The 23,830-nt window shown below is 36.2% G+C and overlaps 1 protein-coding gene across 1 annotated transcript in view; it reads right to left on the bottom strand.

Moving 5' to 3' along the window:
• LOC107548778 (dedicator of cytokinesis protein 11-like) overlaps positions 1–23,830 on the bottom strand; it is an 86,165-nt gene that overhangs the window by 4,238 nt on the left and 58,097 nt on the right. Inside the window, exons 29-44 of the mRNA XM_016229585.1 lie at positions 21,924–22,038; positions 20,582–20,648; positions 20,239–20,286; positions 19,869–20,011; positions 18,731–18,846; positions 18,464–18,601; positions 17,812–17,994; positions 14,225–14,338; positions 11,576–11,791; positions 9,529–9,586; positions 8,513–8,619; positions 8,283–8,405; positions 6,466–6,612; positions 5,979–6,189; positions 3,369–3,559; positions 1,386–1,483 (exon numbers count right to left, since the gene is read on the bottom strand). Of these exons, the coding sequence (XP_016085071.1) occupies positions 1,386–1,483; positions 3,369–3,559; positions 5,979–6,189; positions 6,466–6,612; positions 8,283–8,405; positions 8,513–8,619; positions 9,529–9,586; positions 11,576–11,791; positions 14,225–14,338; positions 17,812–17,994; positions 18,464–18,601; positions 18,731–18,846; positions 19,869–20,011; positions 20,239–20,286; positions 20,582–20,648; positions 21,924–22,038 (2,075 nt within the window). The remainder of the gene's footprint in view (positions 1–1,385; positions 1,484–3,368; positions 3,560–5,978; positions 6,190–6,465; positions 6,613–8,282; positions 8,406–8,512; positions 8,620–9,528; positions 9,587–11,575; positions 11,792–14,224; positions 14,339–17,811; positions 17,995–18,463; positions 18,602–18,730; positions 18,847–19,868; positions 20,012–20,238; positions 20,287–20,581; positions 20,649–21,923; positions 22,039–23,830) is intronic.

Raw genomic sequence — 23,830 nt, 5'->3', positions numbered from 1 at the left:
AGTAAAATATGGTGGTGGTAGTGTGATTGTCTGGGGCTGTTTTGCTGCTTCAGGACCTGGAAGACTTGCTGTGATAAATGGAATCATGAATTCTGCTGTTTACCAAAACATCCTGAAGGAGAATGTCCGGCCATCTGTTCGTGACCTCAAGCTGAAGCGAACTTGGGTTCTGCAGCAGGACAATGATCCAAAACACACCAGCAAGTCCACCTCTGAATGGCTGAAGAAAAACAAAATGAAGACTTTGGAGTGGCCTAGTCAAAGTCCTGACCTGAATCCTATTGAGATGCTGTGGCATGACCTTAAAAAGGCGGTTCATGCTCGAAAACCCTCCAATGTGGCTGAATTACAACAATTCTGCATAGATGAGTGGACCAAAATTCCTCCACAGCGCTGTAACAGACCCATTGCAAGTTATCGCAAACGCTTGATTGCAGTTGTTGCTGCTAAGGGTGGCCCAACCAGTTATTAGGTTTAGGGGGCAAACACTTTTTCACACAGGGCCATGTAGTTTTGGATTTTGTTTTCCTTTAATAATAAAAACCTTCATTTAAAAACTGCATGTTGTGTTCACTTGTGTTATCTTTTACTAATATTTAAATTTGTTTGATGATCTGAAACATTAAAGTGTGATAAACATGCAAAAAAATACGAAATCAGGAAGGGGGCCAACACTTTTTCACACCACTGTATATATTGTTACAGTGTGTGTGTTCATATAATTAGTTTTAACATGCTAACATGTTATGTGTAGCAAGTAGTTAAATGCAAAAGATTTGTTTGATTTAGGTTGACAATTTTATAGGGTGGAAAATGCACATGTATTTATTTAAAAAACAAAAAAAATAAAACTGTCATATAAATGTCATTGCGAGTGCTATAAACACAAATACCATTTACAAGAATAAGATGCCTTGGTATGATAACCAATACATTCCTGCAGCATAGCAAGTTGATACATGCTGTTGAATAAACAGGGACTGCAGTTGATTGCTTCCTGAACATGGCCCCTTTCAGCTATTTTTAGTAGAATTACTATTCTCTTGACCTTTAAGTTCTCATGAAGAAAGCTTATCAGATGACTTAAGACTTTACCAGATGAGCCAATAGTGTTTTATGATAGGCAAAAGTAGAAAATCTCACAGAAAACAAACCAAAATAATATTAAGCTCACTGATCAGAGAATTACAGATATTATTTGTATTGATTGTTCACATATGTATCCTACTTCAGAAACCATGTGTCTATGTGTGTGGCAAGGTTCCTTGTAACTGTTGTTTTACCAAACCATGCCTTTTGTAGTTATGTAGCCACATAGGTATCTGTTCCCTTTCTAAGTTCAACAAACTGCGGAAGTAGTACCAGCATACCTGAACACCACATACCTGAATATTTCCTTGAGCTCCTTAACTTTTTTACTGGATTGACCAGATTTGGATTCATCCAGAAAAGCTCGGGCATAGGCCATCGGTCCTGCGTTCACCTAGAAGCCCAAAAACAGTATAAGATGCATGAAGTGATTGCCTGCAAATCATTATCAATGAAAAGACTGCTCAGCGACTGTGTTTACAATGCACAAGAATATTTTGATACACTCAAAATGTGGTCATATTAAAACAAAAATGCAACAATTTTTTTTGTCTCATTACAGGTTAACAGGAATTTTGTTTTGCATGAGGGAAAATTTGTCTTGCATGTAATTGCCTTTATTGACGTTGTGTCAATCAACATGTGTGTGTCTATAATTCACTGGAGTCAAGACTGAAGAAAAAGCATTTCAAAATATCCTGTTCATTGTAGAGGCATAATGTAAAAACAGGAGACTGCTCAGCGACTGTGTTTACAATGCACAAGAATATTTTGATACACTCAAAATGTGGTCATATTAAAACAAAAATGCAACAATTTTTTTTTTGTCTCATTACAGGTTAACAGGAATTTAGTTTTGCATGAGGGAAAATTTGTCTTGCATGTAATTGCCTTTATTGACGTTGTGTCAATCAACATGTGTGTGTCTATAATTCACTGGAGTCAAGACTGAAGAAAAAGCATTTCAAAATATCCTGTTCATTGTAGAGGCATAATGTAAAAACAGCTCATTCTGTTTAAATTAAAATATAAATATTTAAATAAACATTTCATTACAGGTTTTTAAAACTGTAATACTGTTACTTTTGAGTTTTTAAAATTAACTTTTTTACAATTTGATTGTCAATTGATTGTAATGCCATGGGGCTTTTTTTCAATTAAATCAGCTTTTCCCCCACATTATATTAAACCAGATTAAACTTGAGGCAGTATAACAAATACTACCCTTATTTAGAAACATACTGTAGATAATAAAATCATTATTATTAATAGTTTTTCATAGTACATTTATGAGAATGAGATTTCTTGCATTATAGTAAAGAGAAATGTGGTTAACTGTCATGAAAATAATGTCACACAAAAATCTTGATATTCCTAAATTAGGCTTTGCTTGAGTCACTAAACATTGTTCTGTATCTCATGATATTGATGCATTTATTGCGTTATTTGATCAAAAATACAGTAAAAACCGTAATACTGTGAAATAATATTACAAATTTCAATTAACTGTTGCTATGTTAATATATTTTAAAGTATAATTTATTCCTGTGATACAAAGCTGAATTTTCAGCATCATTACTCCAGTCTTCAGTGTCACACGATCCTTCAGAAATCATAAATAATTTAATATGCTGATTTGCTGCTCAAAACACACCTTCTATTTTTATCAAAGTTGTAAACAGTTGTTTAAAGGGGTCATATGACGCTGCTAAAAATAACATTATTTGGTGTAATGAAATAAAAAGAAGAAAGTAGAAAGAAGCGGCGGCGGCAACAATACTACAGCGAGAATAAAAGTTACGCCTTCTTTCTTTGCGTGAACATTTGGGCGGCGTTATGCAAATCTCCACATCGTGATGTAGATATGTGGGGGCGTGTTAGAACGAGGCGTTTTAGGTAGGCGTGGCTGACTCTTAACTTTTATAAAGAATATCTCTTTGGATTTGAGACTTTAGTCTTTGCAACTTTACAGATCTTCTTTATGCACCAAGAGCTTGTAACACTCCAAAGAGAAAGGAAAAATTGAAATTGCATCATATGACCCCTTTAATATTTTGTGGAAACAATGATCTTTTCAGGATTCTTTGATGAGTAAAAAGCTCAAAAGATCGTTTATTTGAAATAGAAATCTTTTGTAATATATAAATCTCTTTACTGTCACTATTGATCAATCAGTTCAATGCTTTCTTTTTGAATGAAAGTATTCATTTCTTTAAAAACCCCACAGTTTTGAACAGCAGTGTGCTAACAGGTCCCGGGTGTGTAATGCATACTAGTACCTGCACACTAACACAGCCTTGGAGTTTGAGTTGAAGTGTGATCATGTTAACCTCCTGATTAGAGCAGAGCTTAACGAGTTCAGCGCTCCTCTCTTTCATCTCATCTATTGCTACATCAATCGGCTTCAGTTCCAAGTGCTTATCTCCCACTGCCTTGATGCGCTTCTTTACATAGGGAAATGTGTTGGCAGCTGTAGACACAAACAACATGCAAACACACACACACACACACACACACACACGCAGTCAACAAAACAATATTCTTTTGATCCTGAACACAAACAACATCATCAAAACAAAAGAACACTATATCTGCAGTAAAGGTGCAATAATACATGTGCAATAATATACACTATATGTCAATGTGAAATACTATCTCTAGTCACTAAATCACCACAGTTACTCATTCCATTTAAATTGTACTTTTGTATAAACTTACTGTGCATATCAAGGTGAAGGCCAATGTGCAATACTATAAATGGTCACTTTACTCGGATTGCTCAATGTGAATATCAGGACTCAGTCACTTGTTGTATTTACTTGTAAAATTGTACTGTACAGTCTTTATTGTCTGTGGTTATATGTTTGTTTTTCTAACACCAGTCAGGAGTAGTGCTCCTAATTTCGTTGTATACAGAAAAATACAATGACAATAAAGGCATATTCTATTCTATTCTAAAAGATAGCGATCATGATCTGATAGTGGCATATCCAATTTTTCATCTGTGACTGACTGCCAATTACAGCCTGCGAGTTCACAGCTAGCCACACACCTGCTGTCGTCAATATTGACTGTTTGAAGAAGCCGTCTGAAAAGAGTCTTTATCTAAATGATATTTTGAGATTGCTCACAAAAGTTGTCACTCAAGTGCGTGCCAGTTTGTAGAATAGACACGTTTTGGCCCATGGGGAACATGTCATTGCCATTGTATGTGGAAAACGCTTTTTTTTTGTTTCATCAATTATTAAACCAATGTTACACAGTATTGAACACATGACATTTTTTTGTGTTATGATGATGAATAATGCAACTAGCATGTAAATGTTTACAAGCATTCGCCTGTTCACACAATAAGGGCCACGTACACACTAAGTTTTCAGGAATGACAACCACATTTAAATGTGAGAGTGAATACCATAAATGCTCATTCCATGGGTGTATGAAACGTAAGTCACTTCTGAAATTGTGATGATTGACACAATGGTAACCATAGAGATGCTTCCGAGTTTTGAAATGTTGACTAAACCACCACTCAGAGATGCACGGTTTTGTTTCTGCTCAGAAGGCTGATATGCGTTTAAACGTCATTAATGACTAGTTGTTCAGTTAAGAGAATCAGAATGAGAGTTTAAACAGCTGATAAAAACATTACAAAAAAGTAATCCACACCACTCCAGTCCATCAATTCATTTCTTGTGAAGCAAAAAGCTGCTTGTTTTTATGAAACAAATCCATCACTGAGACCTTTTTTTTTTTTTTTAGTTTAAACTGTTGCTTCTGGCTAAAATGTACCCAAAAGTCCTGTACCCATAATATTGCTTTCTCGACTGGAAAAGTAATCTCATCTGACTCAGGAGAGAAATAAGCACAGATCAAGCACTGTTTACAAGCAAAAACAGTCTATAACTGTTCTAAACAAATGTCAAGCGTAGCGTTAGTTCTGGCAGGTCACGTTAGTCAAGCTCGCATCAGCTGACTCTCAGCTGATCCCCATCAACCTATGGGAATACGACACCTATCTAAGCATTCATATATAAGGTCCCTCAGTATTATCAGCAGTTTTCGCATTGCTCAATAGCTAATTACCCTCCTCCATCCCCAGCTCCTCCTCTGTCAGTCAGGATTCAGCCTTCTGATTCTCCTTTGAATCAGACTAATTCTAAAATGTGTACATAACATTATTGAACTTTAACGATATCTGCAATACATTTATGTTGGATCTGTTCTGTTTACCCTGGGGGGGTTATCGCTGCTCTCCCTGCTCTCATCCATGCTAGGCTGCGTAGATGCGCAGGGAGTTCTTGCCCAGAACGGAACCATACCGCCAATTTAAACTGTATGCTAATTGTCAATCATCTTTGACGATAGTGGTCCTGACAGAAATGTTGGAGGGTTTGGATATGAGAGGAGAATGGACTAGTATTATTATGGATTATGGACTCCTATTTTGGTTTGAAGTTAAAAACACCTTAATGATAGATTTGTTTTCTACAAACATGCAGCTTTTCAGTTCACAGTGCATTCATTGATGGGCTGGAGTTGTGTGGGTTACTTGTGGATTATTGCGATGTTTTTATCAGCTGTTTGGACTCTCATTCTGACGGCACCCATTCACTGCAGAGGATCCATTGGTGAGCAAGTGATGGAATGCAAATTAAATTTCTCCAAATCTGTTCCGATGAAGAAACAAACTCATCTACATCTTGGATAGCCTGAAGAGAAGTACATTTTCAGCAAAGTTTCATTTTGGGGTGAACTATTCCTTGAAGCACTAAAAGGTGAAGTGGATTGTACACAATGCAGAGTTGATGTACGAGTTGCAAAAATGGTTCAGATCTCAGATGATGTACTTGGAGCAATGCCAGATCTCCTGCGGTCTGCATACTTACTGGTAAGTATCGTTCGCCGCTTGCACTGTTCCTCAACCCCTCCTTGTTTCTTTCCCGTTAGTGTGAATGGAGTCTCGAAGACAAAACGCTGAATGTTGTGGGACTTTTCGAAGTCTGTCTTCCTCTCAGCCAGTTCTTTCTCATCAAAATAGGGCTTGACAAATGTGACCTGAATATACGCAAACTTCGGATCCAGATCTTTCTGGTTAACCTGTGGGTAAGATGAGCAAGTTTGTGTGTAGTTTCGGTTATTTAAGGAAAGTGAGATGGTTCACTATGAAACTTGGAAAAGAAAAAATAAAGATAATGCTTAGTAGTTTTGAATTTAAATACTCAAAAACATGCAAAGACTGCAAGCTAGACATTTGTTTGAGCTTTACATAAACAAGTTTTTCCTGGAAGAGGAGTCAGATGAGCTGCTCTTCACGGTAATTTTAGCACAACACAGGAAGCTGGAGAGTTAAACAGAAATATTGTGATTTCTTACTTTGTTGGAGTCTTGGATGATTTTGACATTCTCAGCTCCAAACTTTTCTCCGTAGAGACCTATGAGCCGATGGGAAATTTCAGGCAGGCTTGTGAGCTTTGGCTCTTTGTAGATGTATTCTTTTCCATCCTCTTCTTCAAAGAAGCCCTGAGATCCAAAAATAAATAAATAAATAAATAAAAATACAAAATAAATAACATTTGACATTTCTATTCATCAAAGAATCCTGAAAAATGCATCTCAGTTTACACAAAAATATTATTTTCAAACTGATAATAAGGAATGTTTCTTGAGCAGCAAATCAGCATATTAGAATGATTTCTGAAGGATCATGTGACACTGAAGACTGAAGTAATGATGCTGAAATTTCAGCTTTGCCATCACAGGAAAAAAAAAAAACATTTAAAATTTATATTACAATAGAAAACAGTTATATTAAATAAAAAAACATTTGAAAAAATCACAATATGACTGTTTTTACTGTATTTTTGATCAAATAAATGCAGGCGTCTTTCAAAAAACATTTAAAAGTCACCTACCACAATCTTTTGAACGACAATATGGAAAATCAAATGAAATATAATAAAATACAAAAAATGTCAATAATTAAAACCAGTTGAAATAATGACTAGGAAGCTGCTAATTTATTTGCACAAAACAAAGGCACAAAAGAAACACGTTTTTTTTATTTGTTCACCTTTGTTAGCATAATATATAGACCAGTTTTTTAACGGATGACTTTTTTTTTTACATTTACTAACGCCAATTACAGAACATGATCAATCATTTAACAACATTTAATTTAAAGAAATTCCATAAAAAGCTGTGCAATGACTATCACACATTTCTGTTGTTATTTAATGGAGTGAGACAACTTAAGATGGTGCAACCAAGTGTATGATTTGCATGCATGTCTGTTGGTGGAAACGGTTTTAAACAAAGGACAGACTTCTGGAAGGATCAAAATTCTCACGATAGCGCTGGCACTGTGGTAAACTTTCCATGTGGAAGAGTTTGTTTACGGATGGCTTTCCAAACAGTGGCTATAGAAGGCAGAGGACAGCGTCTCTTAATCACTTCACAGAAGGATTCTTACATTTACAAATTGTGTGGTTTTATGCAAACAAGTGTTTGCCAAGTCATTGCTATGAGGTTGCTGTGCGCTGTGCTTACTAGCATGCAGTGCTGTTATCATTAACTAAAACTAAAAAGTATTAAACGCAGAAGTTATAACAATTTCAACAACTGAAATAAAACTAAAATAAATGAAAATGACAAATGTTGCATTGGCAGCTAACTTAAATCTGTTCAAGTTGCAGTACTAAAATTACTACAATTGAAATAAAAAATACATTAAAGCTAAATATAAACATTAAAAGAAAAATTACAAAAGTACATACAATTACCAAAAATATATTTTCAATATAATTTTCAAATGTTAATAAATGCTATAAAAGTACATGAATAGTACTTTTAGGTATCTATGATATTCTGGTCCCTAGATATGTAGGGGATTTTTTCATACCTCATTCAGAAATCATACTCCTAATTTTTCCACATTAACTGAGAAGTGAAAGTGAAACAGATCAAGGTTGTGTTCATAATGACTGATAATGCCCTCACCGCCCGACTGAGCTACTTTATTCCTTTTACGCCTGATCAGAGTGTGCTTATGTTTTCTAAGAGTTTCGTTATTGAGTAAGGAGGTGCCACAAAGTCTTATAGTCACAGCATTGTGTAAGAAAAGAATTGGGCAACTAGCACTTGCCAAAGGAAAATGAGCACATTTCTTGAATCTGCATTGCATTGTTTCTCACCTCAAACTCGTGCCGCTTCTCGTAAACTGGAATGATGAGTCTCGCAATGTGTGTTATGAGCTCAAACCTCTCGGCTTTCCATAGACCTTCCACACACACCTCCAACTGCTCTACAAGGACATCCTGTCACACAAGTACAACTGAACTTTCACAAAAGCATCTTTTGACTTGTTCGTCAAACATATTCCTGGTACGGTCTTTTATGTGTTCGGTCTGTCGGCGTGGTTTACCTCAGTGTAGTACACATCTTGCATCCCCATGTCTTCTTTCATAGCTCCTTCTTCATCGATGTTCTGGGTGATCTTCTTAAAAGCTGCCAGTCCACTTGGGAACAGCTCTGATACAATAAGACAGCAGAATATACGCCCCTATATTAAAACTAGCAAAATACTGTATTCAACACATACGGTATGAATCAAAAGTACAAGACAGTACAACTACAGGCAGTTTATCATTTAAATCTAATAAAATTGTCAATTGTTTTGCTTGAAAAGTGTGCTTGTGCCATGCTTCATTAAAATAAAGGCGTCAAAGAAGGTCTGACATTAACAAATTTTTAACTTACCATGCTTTTTTCTTGTGTGTGTATAAATACAGTTTGGGACCACGGTTCATAAGCTATTGCATTATTAAAGATTACTCATGAAAACCTGATGAGTAGGATTATAAAATAACTGCATCACTGTTACCAACACATGACTTCTGAGAAATATACAGCAGTCCTTTACACAATGCCATTTTTATCTCTGGTTTCTAGTTATGTAAATTTGTGGGACCTGTGACATTCTTTTAGTTTCACGTCATAGAAGTTTAGGGTGGCAAACCTCTAAACTGCTAGCAGTTAATAAAATCTGTTTGCAATTTAATTGGGGAGAAAAAAAAACGTTTTTTGTAAAACGGACATTTTGTGTTAATGAATGCTTTATTTAAAATAAAAATGGAAGAGAACGAAACCGGTTTAAAATGCTATCCACAATACTTCAGACACATTGTCTGAGACTTTGCATTGCCATTTGCATTGTGCACCACAAATTAGGACTAGGATAGTAAAGTGTTTGTCCTGAACAAGACCATTATTTGCATGGGGAAAATGAGGGAAATTACATGAGCCACAGGTATTTATTGTTTTTGTGTAAAATACAGTTATTGATGATCATTAGGACACATCATCTAAGGAAGAAATATTTTAGCCAAATAAATGAGCACGAAACCTTTGTTGAAAGTAAAGAAACCTTTGCAAACTTACTTTTCCTGTGCAAATACTCTGCCACCAATGCAGCAACATGAACATTACACATAGCAGCCTGTGAAAATACAAGAGCAGAAAAAATAAGGTTCACACAAAACTGGCTGAAAATGCCATCCAAGATGTGGATGAGTTTGTTTTTTCATAGGAACAGATTTGGAGAAATTTACCCTTACATCACTTGCTCACCAATAGATCCTCTGCAGTGAATGGGTGCCGTCAGAATGAGAGCTGATAAAAACATCACATTAATCCACATGACTCCAGTCCATCAGTTAATGTCTTGTGAAGCAAAAAGCTGTACGTTGGTAAGAAACAAATCCATCAACACATTTCAAACTTATATTGGACTACCACGCTACAATCCATCACGCTCTCTAAGGTCGCAAAATTCTGGACTTAAGTACTCACTACTCAATACTCATGAGTACTTTTAAATAGGTTACTATTTTACTCTTCCTCAAGTCGTTTTTTGGACAAGTACTTTTACTCTACTCACACTACATTTTTTGGAAGGTAATGGTACTATTACTTGAGTATATTTTTTCAGTACTCTTTCCACCACTGCCTGTATGCGACTAAAATAGAAATGTTAGAGAATGCTGGCAAGGAAGTGACCTTTACTCCAATTCAGTTCCTGTTTTTATTCTGTGGGGGATATGTTTACATGATCATGAATCAAACACTGCTGCTAACCTAAACATATCAGAAGAGTACGGAACAGATTAAGCCCAATGGTTACACTTTACTTGAAGGGGTGTGCATAAGACTGACATGACACCTACATAATCATGACATGACACATGTCATGAATATGAAGGGTTTTTATGCATGTTTATGACAACTGTCATTAAGTGTCATTCGCTCAGTTATGTAATTTTTAATGCAAAGATGACATTGTTTGAGATGTCTTTGCTATGGGCTATGGTTAGTGGTAAGGGTAGGGGTAGGGTTAGGTCAAATAATGTCATATTTGCATTAAAAATGACACAACTGAGCGAATGACACTTAATGACAGTTGTCATAAACATGCATAAAACCTCCTTCATATTCATGACATGTGTCATGCCATGATTATGAAGGTGTCATGTCAGTCTTATGCACACCCCTTCAAGTAAAGTGTTACCAGCCCAATTATTAAATAATTCAAAAATCATGTAAACAGAAAAAGTTAAACAGCACTGAACGTCTCTTGTGAACTGTTGTTAAATGATTAATGTTTGACCCGTGTTCAGTCAGGCAAAGGCCGTGACAGGTGCAATTACAAAGCGTGTTTAAAGGATAACCTAAACGTTACTACCAGGAGGTGGTTTCCAGAGGGTTGCTCACCATTAATTACGGCCATAAAATATAACCGATTTATGTGATGCAGCTGAAATCTCCAAACAGGCGGTTCAAAACAAAAATAGGGAAAGGTGAAAATACTTCAGTTTAAAAAAAAATTTAAACAAAAAATTTTGCAAATGCATCAGAAGATGAAGTGCATACAGCCTAATAATGTATTAAAGTCTGACAACATATATTGTGCCCTTGTAATATTCTGTCTATAGACTTAAAGTTAGTTTTTCAATGCCTTCTATAAAAGTAAAATGAAATTTATTTTTTAAAATGTATCAATAGATCAATTAGACTGTACCAGAAAAATGCTTACATCAAGAATAGAAGCTGATGGTTTTAAAAAAAAACCTATCATTTGGTTTTTATATTAACCGATGCAAATTTATTGGTAATAAAATTTAAAACTGAATGAAACAATGTATTACATATTATGATAAACAGCTGAAAAACTAAGATTGTGTATCCTCTGAAATTTCCACCGTAATGCACATGATATGATCGGCAGCCCGTGTGCAGAATGACATTCAGTGTATACTTACAGCTTCAGGGTGAGGTGGGGCTTAAAAATGGCCTACAGGCATTATGACTGAGCAAGCATCTAATTTCATCCATGCAGAATGGGTTGAGGCCAAAACAAGTTGACATGGAGCCTTTCCAATGCACCTGTACCAACAAAACAACACTGCATCACATGCTCAAAATAACACACCTCAGAGAAGTCTCCATTCTTGCTGTGTGCTCGTGCCATGCTGTCCAGCCAGGTCCGCCGGAGCTCTGGAGTGCTGGCGTATGAGCGGGCGAGACTGTACTGTAGGTCGAGCAGCATTTCTGGGTCTTTTTCGTGCTCACGCATCTGAGCAGTGGCCATCAAAACCGTACGAATTCTCATCATCAGACCCTTCACTTCAGATGGAAACGTGGTGGTCTGGGGAGATATATAGATTCCAAATGTTAACAAATATTTGCCAAGAGAAGCAAAAATACTGTGCAAGGCATTTTGGCACAGTCACATTCCTCTGTGCTATTTTTTTTTAAATTTTGACACCATGTCTTGCAGCGTTTTCTACATCTCACAAGAATGACTTGCATGTAAATTCATGAAGACTGTATTATAATCTTTTAAATGATTAGTTCACTTCCAAAGTTTCCTAATAATTTACTCACCCCCGTGTCATCCAAGATGTTCATGTCTTCTTCAGTTGAAAATAAATTAAAGGGGTGGTTGATTGCGATTTCACTTTTTTAACGTTAGTTAGTGTGTAATGTTGCTGTTTGAGCATAAACAATATCTGCAAAGTTACGATATAGACTGAAAGTTCAATGCAAACTGAGATATCGCCTTTTAAAATTCGGGCAGATTAATGCCTACAAATACGGCTGGTAGGGACTACAACGAGTTACTTCCCGGGTTTGTGACGTCACAAACCCTGAAATTTACATAAAGGGGCCATGTTGTGCTGCTTTAGAGAAGAGGAAGAGTTGTTTCCATGCCGTCAAAACTAGGGGTGCACAGAAAAAATGTATTCATATATGAATCGAGATTCTATCTTCTAACAATTATAATGGCTTCAAGTTTCAAAATCAATGTTCAAAAGCAGCGGTTCTTAATCCTGTTCCTCGTATTGCATATTTCTGAGGGAGGGGCTTCATCAAACCAGGAAATCACCAGAGCGTTCATATTAGAAGGGACAGAGTGGTGTAGAATAAAGGTAAATTATGTGAGTTTTTTTTTTTTAAACGAAGCATTAACACATGTTAGACTGCACCCCATAAACACAATCAAGACTAGAAAAAAACAGTCAACCACCCCTTTAAGGTTACTGAGGAAAACATTCCAGGATTTTTCTCCATATAGTGGACTTCAATGGGGGCCAATGGGTTAAAGGTCCAAATGGGCTTCAAAGGGCTCTACACGATCCCAGCTGAGCAATAAGGGTCTTATCAAATGAAACAATCGATCATTTTCTAAAAAGAAAAAAAAACAAAAATGTATATACTTTTTAACCTCAAATGCTCGTCTTGCACTAGCTCTGTGATGTGCACGCACGACTTCACGCATTTCGTAATCACATTGGAAAAGTTACACCTGGTTAGTTCTTCATCGGTGTACTTTGGTTCAAAAAGGTAGGGGAGGGAAAACTCTATCTGATTTTCTCCTCCAACTTCAAAATAGCCCCACATTGTTGTTTTACCTGTTTTTGTAAAGAGCGTTTGACTTTCTTTGCACATTCGCTTTGTAAACACCGTTTTTGTACTTCCGCCTATGTCACACGTGACCTTTGCAATGTAACTACATAATGCGCGAGGTCGAGTTAGTGCAAGATAAGCATTTATGGTTAAAAAGTATATAAATTTTAATATATAAATGACCGACCGTTTTGCTAGGTAAGACCCATATTCCTCAGCTGGGATCGTGAAGAGCCCTTTGAAGCTGCATTGAAACTGTAATTTGGAACTTCGACCCATTGGCTGCTATTGAAGTCCACTATATGGAGAAAAATGTTTTCCTCAAAAACCTTAATTTCTTTTCAACTGAAAAAACATAGACATACTTTATCAGATGTCTTGAAATCCTGAGATGTACTCACTAGTATTGTTTTGATCATAGTTTTACTTTTCTGTCACACAACCTTTATTGTTATTAAGTCTATTATTTAGTCTATTATTATTATAATTTTTTTTGTATCTTATGTATATAGACAGATCCTGGGCTCTGCTGTAAACTGAATGACTGCTTGAATGACTTGGGAGTGAGTAACTTGTCAGTAAATGTTTATTCTGGAAGTGAACTAATTCTTTAACAATGCTGAACTTTCAAAAAAGGTCTCAAGACCACTCAGTCTTCTTCCACTGCATTTTGGTGTTTTTGGAGCTCAACAATGTGTTCTTTGTGTGTGAATGGGTTTGTTTCAAAAAGTGGTGGGACAGTAGTGTGGGGTTGTGGTTTTTTGAAATTACATTGAAAAAATATGATTTCCTGTATTTAGAACATGACATCCGCCATTTATTACACAGCTCTCTGAAATGCTTGATTCTTATGCGTGTTTCACACTGCAAGCTTGAGCTTCATGCTAGCTTCACATCAGCGTAACTACATCGTCAATGCAGACTTGCGAGAGTATTCACACTGGAAACTTTTCTACAGTGTCATAGCAGCAGCTCCAAAGCTACATATTTCTTTACAAAAACAACTACATGTATAAATAAATTATGAAAAATATGCTTTGTTTTGTAATTGATTTCAAAGAGTTTTGGGGATATTTACCACCCATAAACAGCCCCTTAATGTAAAATAATTAATGAGGTATTTTGAAATAAATAAATGAGTGCAGATTCCAGCTTGCATTCTCTACTGCACCTTCATGGCTTTATCACTGTTGGCAAAGTTGTTGATGATGGACAGTGACTCCTGGAAACGTGAGCTGCCGGTAAGCGCCACATCAGCGATAAGCTGGCTCACAGCGATGATGATCTAATGGTCAGAGAGGAAACAGACAAAATATACATTCTTGGGTCACACAAGAACAGGCACAAGTTAGTGTACTTGTTTACCAAGGGGACAAAATTGTCAGTGAAATTCATGCTTGAGATTTGAGAAAAGAAGAGTGAAGAAAACAAAGATAAATCAAGGTAAATCTAATATGTGAACATAATATTTTTTATCATCCATTAAGCTGAAATTTATGCAAATGTATTATGCAAAATAATACAGCCAGTATGAAAATATAATTTAATTGTGTGTAGAGACATTAACTGCCAGCTATGAAATTTGCCTTGGCAAGACAAAGGAGTCAGCTATTTTATTTCACTGATGTCTAAAATGTTCAAGGTTTTCTCGTGATGCTTTACGGTGTGTTTACATGACACCGTTTTTAACTAAAAAAGGAAAACTTTTTGTGCGTTTTGGTCATCCATTCACAAGATGTATGTCATTGCTGTATAAATGTACCCTTATATTTACTGTTGGACTGTTGTGTGAAAAGTGAGTTCATTTACTAAAAGCCCTTGAGGCCTAAACTCTATAATAATAATAGCTAAAGGAACGCCCTCATTCAGCACATTAGGTTTCACGGCGCGAAAGTGCAACCAAAAAAACAAAAAACAGTTTGTGGTATAGAAGATAGGTCTAAAAGCATGGTGAATTTAGTATGAATGCAAAAAATACTAACAATTTGTTTTTATTTATGAGGGTGCAACTGAAATGTATATTATAGATTCAAAAATAAAGTTGTTGCTTTGCATCGAGTAGAAATGATGTAGATGCCTTAAGACATGTGAGAGAGTGGTATTTAGCTAAAGTTCAAACAAGTGAATGTGGCTTGACCGGTCTCCCTGGCACTATGAGGTTTTATTACACCATGCAGACTGTATCACACGCATACGCACCTTGAGCAAACCTTTTATGCATTTGATAAGAACACATTCAAAGACACCAAGACTGTCTATGTAATATCAGATAAACAGTAATGCTTATGATCGAAGCTTGTCACACACCAGATCGCACGCAAGTCAGTACACACAAACATGAACGTCATGATGAATTTAAACAGTCTTACTGTTAAATCCTGTAAACTACCATTCAAATGTTTGGGGTCATGTTTATGTTTTCTTTTTTTTATTCAGCAGGGATGCATTAAATTGGTCAACAAATTAACAGCACATTTTTACAAAATATACTGTATGTTTCAAATAAATGCTGTGGTTTTGAAATTTTCCATTCATCAAAGAATCCTGAAAAAAATTATTTACTTGTTTTTTTGAACATACACACACACATACACACTCACGATACGCTAAACTAAAGTGGACCAAAAAGAGATCTAACTCTTCAAAATCAGGAATAGTGTAAATTAAAGAGAGCTGGGTGTTTATTTTTTTATAAATAAGGTTTATGAGTTTTCATAAAGTGTGAAAACACCCTTACAAGCAATGTAGAGCTGCGGATCATTTGACATTTCTAGTTACTGCCCTCACATTCTTATTAGCTGACTCCAGACATACTTGACTCAATCATGCGATCCTTCATTAGATCTCCACTGCATGTTAACACATCAAGAGAATTATCTGAGAGTCGTACCTTTAAGACAAACATAAAAGGTTTACAGACACCATCAAATGATATAACTTATATTAGTTTTACTGCAGGTTTCATGTTCATAATTATATAATTTGTGCTCCATTCAGTGCCTAATTACAATATGACTTTTGATATATGTCGTCCAAAAGTTAATAAGACTATAACTGGATTTAAAATGTATGTTACTTATAATGATAAACAAAGATAGTGTGTGAAATTAAATATTTATCTGCTCAACATACTAGTTTAGTATACTGTTACCCTCTTAGCCTATTATCTCTTTGATCTATTATTTTTGATCATTTAAGAACACTGACATAATAAAATAATAATAATTTGCACGTACAATGTCGGTAAAGGTTTTGCAGCAAAAACACTAATGTGTTATGAATTGTAAATGCCCATTAAAGGGGTCATATGATGCGATTTCTATTTTTCCTTTTCTTAAGTGTGTTATGTAGCTATTTGTGCATGTATAAGATCTGCAGAGTTACAAAGCTCAAAGTCTCCCACAAAAGGATTTATTCTATCTAAAAGAGAAGGCTAATCCAGACCGGGCTAAAACGCCTCATTCAAACATGCCCCCACATCTCTACGTCACGATGTGGAAATATTAGCATAATGCCACCCAAATGTGCACGCAAATAAAGAAGGCGTGGTTTCAGGAATGCAGTAGTGTTGATGCAGCCATGTCAGGGAGACGCTGTGTGTTTCAGTGCGAAAGCAAAAGCACTTTATTTGGCCTTCTGGAAGTAAATGCAATTAAGAATCATTGGTTAAAGGGGTCATATGATGCGATTTCAAGTTTTCCTTTCTCTTTGGAGTCTTATTCTGAATCAGCTACTGTAAGTATGTTTTCTTAATAATTTAAGGATTTAAAGATTTAAGGAGTTTTGCGCCATGTAGAGTATCGCGTTGTGTGTGTTCGTGAGAGAAAGACAGGGTCACATCACAGTGGAGTCAGCTTTATTAATCGCGGCTTGTGTACTGCAAATACATACGAGCATCATCACTGTGTCTGTCACGTGACTCTGTTCCTCTTTCGGGCTTGAACTGATGGTAAAACTAACGACATTATTAACGGTCTTGATATTTACTTTGAAAGCTGAAGCTCGCGATTATGGAAAGGGGTGTTACATTTCTGATGCGTGCTTGTGGTGTTCGGCCAATCACAATGCACGGGGTAAGCTGGCCAATCAGAGCAGACTGTGCTTGTCGGAAGGAGGGGCTTTGTTGAAAACGATGTGTTTGAGAGAGGCGGGGCATAGAGGACCTACAATAATGTACAGTATTTGAAAAATAATGTGTTTTTTGAACATTAAAGCATGTCAACATATTCTGTTATACCAAATACACAAAATAAGGATCTTTAAAACAGCATCATATGACCCCTTTAAAGCATCATACTCATGGACTTAGTGGTGCAAGCTCATTAATCTACACTTTTGTGCTTCAAACATGCAGCCTTGCAGTAACCACCCATATTTCAAAGCATTAGGTTTACGGTACTCCTCCGTTTTACACAAAACACCTTCCCAAAATCCAAATGATCTTTTACTGCAAAGTACAGCGCAACAGTTGACTTTTGACAAGAAAACATTAAAATGATGGGCCAAGATATACAGCAGTGTGCTGATAGCAAGATAGGAGTTGTAATGTCCAACATTAGCAAAGAACAGAAAGGTTAGATTTGTCATTAGATTTGGCAGGCACCCAACTGTTTTTCAAGTAAAATACAGTTGGGGCTCATAGCTTGTGCATGTTTACAGTTGGAAAATAAAGAGGCAAAAAAACAAAAGGACAAGTTTAGTAAGGTGAAATAATAGTCTTCTTAGATTAATTAGGTGGCTAAAATTGTTATTATATACCTGTAAGTGCATGCGCAGGAAGCTTTTCCTCTTGGTGTACTCAAAATTGTTCCTCATGAGCAAGTATAGAAGGGCAGATGCTTCCCCACGTAGGACACTTTGTTTAGACATACAGCACTTCAAGACTTCATAGCACAGCGAACCACACAGAGTTACACGGCCCTTAAAAAGGGGAACCTGGAACTAAAATATATAGATCGAGAAACAAACACATTCATGTTCAAGTAGGAAATTCTGAAACATCTTGAAAACATCTCATGTTGTTGCATTTGATGGTTGTGGTCATTCTTTAAACCTATAGTTTACCCAAAATAAAAACTATTTCCATTAACATTATCCTTTGTTCTAGGGCTGTGCAAAAAAATCGAATGAATCGCCTGCGATTTTGTGTAGCTTGTCAGTGAACTACGGCTGTGTAGTAAATGCCGCTCCATCTGAAAGCACGTGCTGGAGATTTACTACTAATCACAGGAGCTGACGAGATGCGCATGAAAATCGCATTCGATTTTTTGCACAGCCCTACTTTGTTCCAAACCTGTATGCTAAAAATGTAAAAAAATAAAGCTGCACCTTTTGCATTTGGGTTGGGAACCACAAATAATAATTTTCTGAGAGAACAATTCCTTTCGTAAAAGAAATATGTTGATCTCACCTTGATGATAAAGGCTCGCAGAGAGGCAAAGATGTGTTTGATTGCTGTTTCTGATTGTCCGACTTTCAGTAAAGTGAGGTACGTGTCAAAGACCTTCGTCATCAGAGCATTGTGACCATCACTGTCCAGCAGCTGATTCTGTCAAGATCCATTAATTACATTATCAGTTTGTGGAAGGATCAACCTGTCCAACCAGTCGCTTCATTATGAACACTATGATAACAATAACTGCAGGTTACTCCCTCTTCTTTAAGTGTTGGTGATTACCTTGAAGCTCTGAGTGAAGAGTGAGAGGACATCCAGCACGGTAAGGCAGGCCTCTGTCGACATATTCCCCTCAAGCAGACACTGATGGTTGATCTCTGCTTCTGTGGAACCTCCAGCTGAAATACAAGATTACACAAATGCATGGTAATATTACAATGCAACGTAAAAACATTAAAAAAAATTTCATGTTAATATCGTAGTCATAAGTCTAGATTTAAGAATACAAATTAAATACAGCTACGGTTAAGAAATTAAGGACTATATGGTAAAGGAAACTTAAAACTGTTGTGTCATTTTTTGATGTTCAAATACACTTTCCTAAAATAACTTGTTATACACTACCGCTGAAAGGTTTGGGGCCAGTAATTTTCAATTTAATCAATCAATTTATTTGTACTTTTGTTCAGCAAGAATGCATTAAATTGATCAATAGTAACATTTATAATGTTACAAAAGATTTCCATTTCAAATAAATACATTTTTTAGCTCTCTCCTCAAAGAATCCTGAAAAAATTAAGCATGATTTCGACAAAATATTAAGCACCAGAACTGCTTTCAACATTGATAATATTAATACAACTTATTTTTCTAATTTGGTGTTTCTTGAGCACCAAAATAGCATATTAGAATGATTTCTGAAGGATCATGTGACACTGAAGACTGGAGCAATGATGCTGAAAATTCAGCTTTGCATCACAGGAATAAATTACATTTTAAAATATACATTTAAAAAATTTTTTTTTTAAATAATATAATATTTTTTATTTTATTTGATCAAATAAATGCAGCTTTGGTGAGTATAACACACTTGTTATTAAAATATTACAAACTACTATTTAAAAAAATAGGTATATTGTTACATTACATAAGATTTTGTTATGATATATTAAATTAGGTAAAGTTTTTTAGTTTCATTTTGTTCATTGCATTACAATATGTTACCTTTCGTTTTGTTTTGTAGTATAGCATAATATATTTACATTTACATTTAGTCATTTAGCAGACGCTTTTATCCGAAGCGACTTACAAATGAGGACAATATATCATTATAGAATCAGAAAAGCCATGAAAATCATGTAGCATAATGCAATTTTTCACAGAATGAAAGGAAATTAAATAACAGGAGTATACCAATTACCCATGTTCAGGGTTAATGAGGTGTCCATAGTGCTAAACTGCTGCAGCTTTGCTTGCATTAGGCTTCCTCGACCTCGCAGCACCGGCATGGTCTGAGACTTCCTCTCAGATGAGAAGAGTTTCGACACCCAGGGCTCCAGGCTTCTAAACAATGCACACAAACAAAGCCGTATTGTCCACAACAATGTTAATCATGATATACCACTGCTTATTTGAAAGCACAGGGGATGATGAAATGTAAAGATCTGGCTTTGATGACACACAGATAGCAGGCAGCATGTCTCAGTTGTGGTTCATGTAAATATGAGTGATCTGTGGCTAATTCTCAAATGGGAAACATGTTGTCGTTGTTGAGTCTCTATCATGCATACCGGCTGATGTTGCGCTTGCCCAAATAGCGGAACTGGACTATGCAGATCCTACAGACAGAGAAGACTGAAAATTAGTATATTATGTGATAGAAAGCCAAATAAAGATTAAAGAGAGGGTCCTGATTTACTTTCTGGCAACAAACTTCTATATTTTCCTCCAATCTTCAGGACCTGAAACATTCTGCAAGTGTGCCGTTTCTTTCATAGCATACGAGACTTTTCAGTGTTTTACCGTCTCATTGTGTAGTTACACAAGATTGTGTACACAAAGACACGTGAATAATTAGATCAACACTGGTCAGACAAGTACAACACCTCATGGGAAACTTAGTACGTCACTCACTCGAGCAGACTGAGGAAGTTCATGATGTCTTGTGGATTGACTTTAGACCAGTAGGTCATCAGAGTATCTACAGGAGGACATTGAGTAACATACAAACAGAAGCATTAGTGCAATATAGCTCAACTCTTCCTGTTCACAGTGACATTCTCAAGAATACAAGACAACAACCGATCTCACAGGCTTCCCACGTTCTTTGACAAATGGCCAAAAATAATACTTTTCCGAAATCATTTAAATGGATAGTTCACCCAAAAATGAAAATTATGACATGATTTACTCACCCTCAAGCCATGATAGGTGTATACGACCTATACACCTATGATGTCGAAATCGGCATTATATTAATAAAATATCCTGGCTCTTTCAAGCTTAATAATGGCAGTGAATGGGGTTTAAGATTTTTAAGTCCAATAAAAGTGTATCCATCCATCATAAAAAGTGCACCACAAGGCTCCAGGGGGTTAATAAAGGCCTTCTGAAGCGATTCGATGCGTTTTTGTAAGAAAAACATGCATATTTAAAACTATAAAAACGTCATCTCTTGCTTCCGTTAACTGCTGTATGCACAAGAGCGTGGCATCCAGCGGATGACGCAAGACGTAGCTTAAGCTCCGGTGAGAATACGCTAGTCTCGTAAGAACCAAGTTTTGTTCACAGCAAAGGAAAACCAGTCTCCTCTTGGTTCATATTGAAATCCTCAAACACTTTTCTTTACAAATCCTTGTTCTATACTTCTAATTCGGGACCAGTGTATTGTTTTGCTCTCTCCACTGCGGTTCTGCATTCGTCAATTCATTCATTCGTGAAGTCAAGTCACCTTTATTTATATAGCGCTTTTAACAATACAGATTGTGTCAAAGCAGCTTTACAGGATTAAATAGGAAAATAGTGTGTCAATAATGCAAAAGGACAAAAGTAAACACTCAATTTTCAGTTCAAGGTAGTTCATCATTGCGCATCTCATCAGTAAAGCTGGTTCTGTAGTAGTAAATCTCCATCACGTGCTTTCAGATGGAGCAGCATCTGTATGCGCTGTATAAATAAAGTTGACAGTGTGAATAGTGCTTGTATGTCCCAATGCTGTGGGTGGTTGATAGTGTGCTTCTTGTCTTTGGTGTCTATGTGGTGTCTAAGGCATCGCTTTGGGGTTGTTTGGTTGCCTGGCTAGTAGCAAAGAAAATTCTTGGTGGTTGCTAGTAGTTTTGAAAAACCAGTATGAACAATAGTAATGTTGGAGAAGAGAGCCTGTGGCTACAGGAAGAAATGAGCTCATCTGAAAGTAAAGCTACAATCGTGACTATAATTCTGCTGGTGTTTCATGATAATAACAAAGTGTGCTTACCATCTGACAAAGTTCTTACAATATGCAGGAAACACAGGAGCAGCCCTCTGATCTCATACTGCCCCAAACGGCCAGCGGTGGGTACATTGCTCTTTGTGGAACCGCGCTTGTGTAACTGAGCAGAAATGGGAAAAAATATAAAAATTATGCATGCTTTGTGTGATGTTTAATAAGGTAGCCTGCAATGTTGGGGAAACGTAAAGATGCATTACTTGTTAAATTTATACGATAAAAACGTTTTGTTAAAAAAAAAATGTTTTTGTTAATGCATATTTAATTAACTGACAAACAACTGCAAACTTGTCCCTTCCACATAGAAAAATTTATATATTAAGACACGCATACACTGTAAGAGTTAGAAGAAAAAAAATTAAATTATATTTTAAAATTTTCCAAAATATTATTTGTGGTGGACAAAAAGATGGTGCATGAGAAAAACAACCAAATGTATTATACTGTATAAATTCTAGTAAGTAAATTACATAATTTTATATATTATATACTACTAACCAAAAGTTTGGGGTTGGCAAGATATTTTAATGCTCACCAAAGCTGCATTTATTTTATTAAAAATGTAAATGTTAGTTTTCATGAATATAATTTAAAATCTACTTTAATCCAGTAATGTATGTATGTGAAAGGAGAATGTAAGTGTGTGAAAGGAGAATATATGTATGTGAAAGGAGAATGTAAGTGTGTGAAAGTGCTAGAATGAATTATGGCTTGTACGGCCCCTCATACTTTACAATGTTCTGATGGACGAAATGTTTTAGAAAGTTTCAAATAATAGCATTTTTATCACACATACCTATAGTTTTGCTTCAATTTCATCAACTGGAGTTGTATGGATTCCCATTGCGTTCATTTTGCATTATTTTTGAGGCTCCCACGCACTTGCATTACATGGATTCAGAGATATAAATTATTCTTCTAAACAATCTCTGTGCTCGAAGAAGTAAGTAAGTCATATACAGTACATCTGCGATGACAAGAGGGTGAGTAAGTGATGAGAGATTTTTCATTTCTGGGTTTGAAAATAGGCTCCCCTAGAGTTAAACAGTTGGGTTTTACCATTTTCGAATCCATTCAGCCGATCTCCGGGTCTGGCGGTAGCACTTTTAGCTGTAGCTTAGCATAGATCATTGAATCTGATTAGACCGTTAGCATCTCGCTCAAAAATGACCAAAGAGTTTCTATATTTTTCCTATTTAAAACTTGACTCTTCTGTAGTTACATCGTGTACTAAGACCGATGGAAAATGAAAAGTTGCGCCTGAAAATAGGCTAACTTCCGCCAACATAACCAACGTGACCACCTGCTTGCACAGGGAGCGAGCTGGGGACTATTTTCAGGCGCTGCGTAATATCATTGCGCCTGCTGCACCCATGGTACGGCAGCAAAGTACCTTGATTATTACGCCGGAATGAGAGTATAGTTCCTAGCCATATCGGCCTAGAAAATCGCAACTTTTCATTTTCCGTCAGTTTTAGTACACGATGTAACTACAGAAGAGTCAAGTTTTAAATGGGAAAAATATAGAAACTCTTCGGTCATTTTTGAGCGAAATGCTAACGGTCTAATCAGATTCAATGATCTATGCTAAGCTACAGCTAAAAGTGCTACCGCCAGACCCGGAGATCGGCTGAATGGATTAGAAAATGGTAAAACTCAACTGTTTAACTCTAGGGGAGTTGGAAAATGAGCCTATTTTCAAAAATAGTGGAGTGTTCCTTTAAGGGTTTGTTTTTTTCCTAACTACATCTATAAGCAATACTAATAGACCAATTATAGGTTTGTAAACATTCAGCATGCGCGCGCATCATGGTTGCAGAAAACCTGGGAGAGATGGCCTTTACGGCTAGAGAATTTCACGGATAGGGTACAAAATAGTTAGGTTTAAAAAGATT

Source organism: Sinocyclocheilus grahami, unplaced genomic scaffold (genome assembly GCF_001515645.1).
Source record: "Sinocyclocheilus grahami isolate Dianchi unplaced genomic scaffold, SAMN03320097.WGS_v1.1 scaffold355.1, whole genome shotgun sequence".
NCBI classification, from domain to species: Eukaryota; Metazoa; Chordata; class Actinopteri; order Cypriniformes; family Cyprinidae; genus Sinocyclocheilus; species Sinocyclocheilus grahami.
The sequence above is the reverse complement of the archived record's forward strand: the minus strand, read 5'-3'. Positions and strand labels throughout refer to the sequence as shown.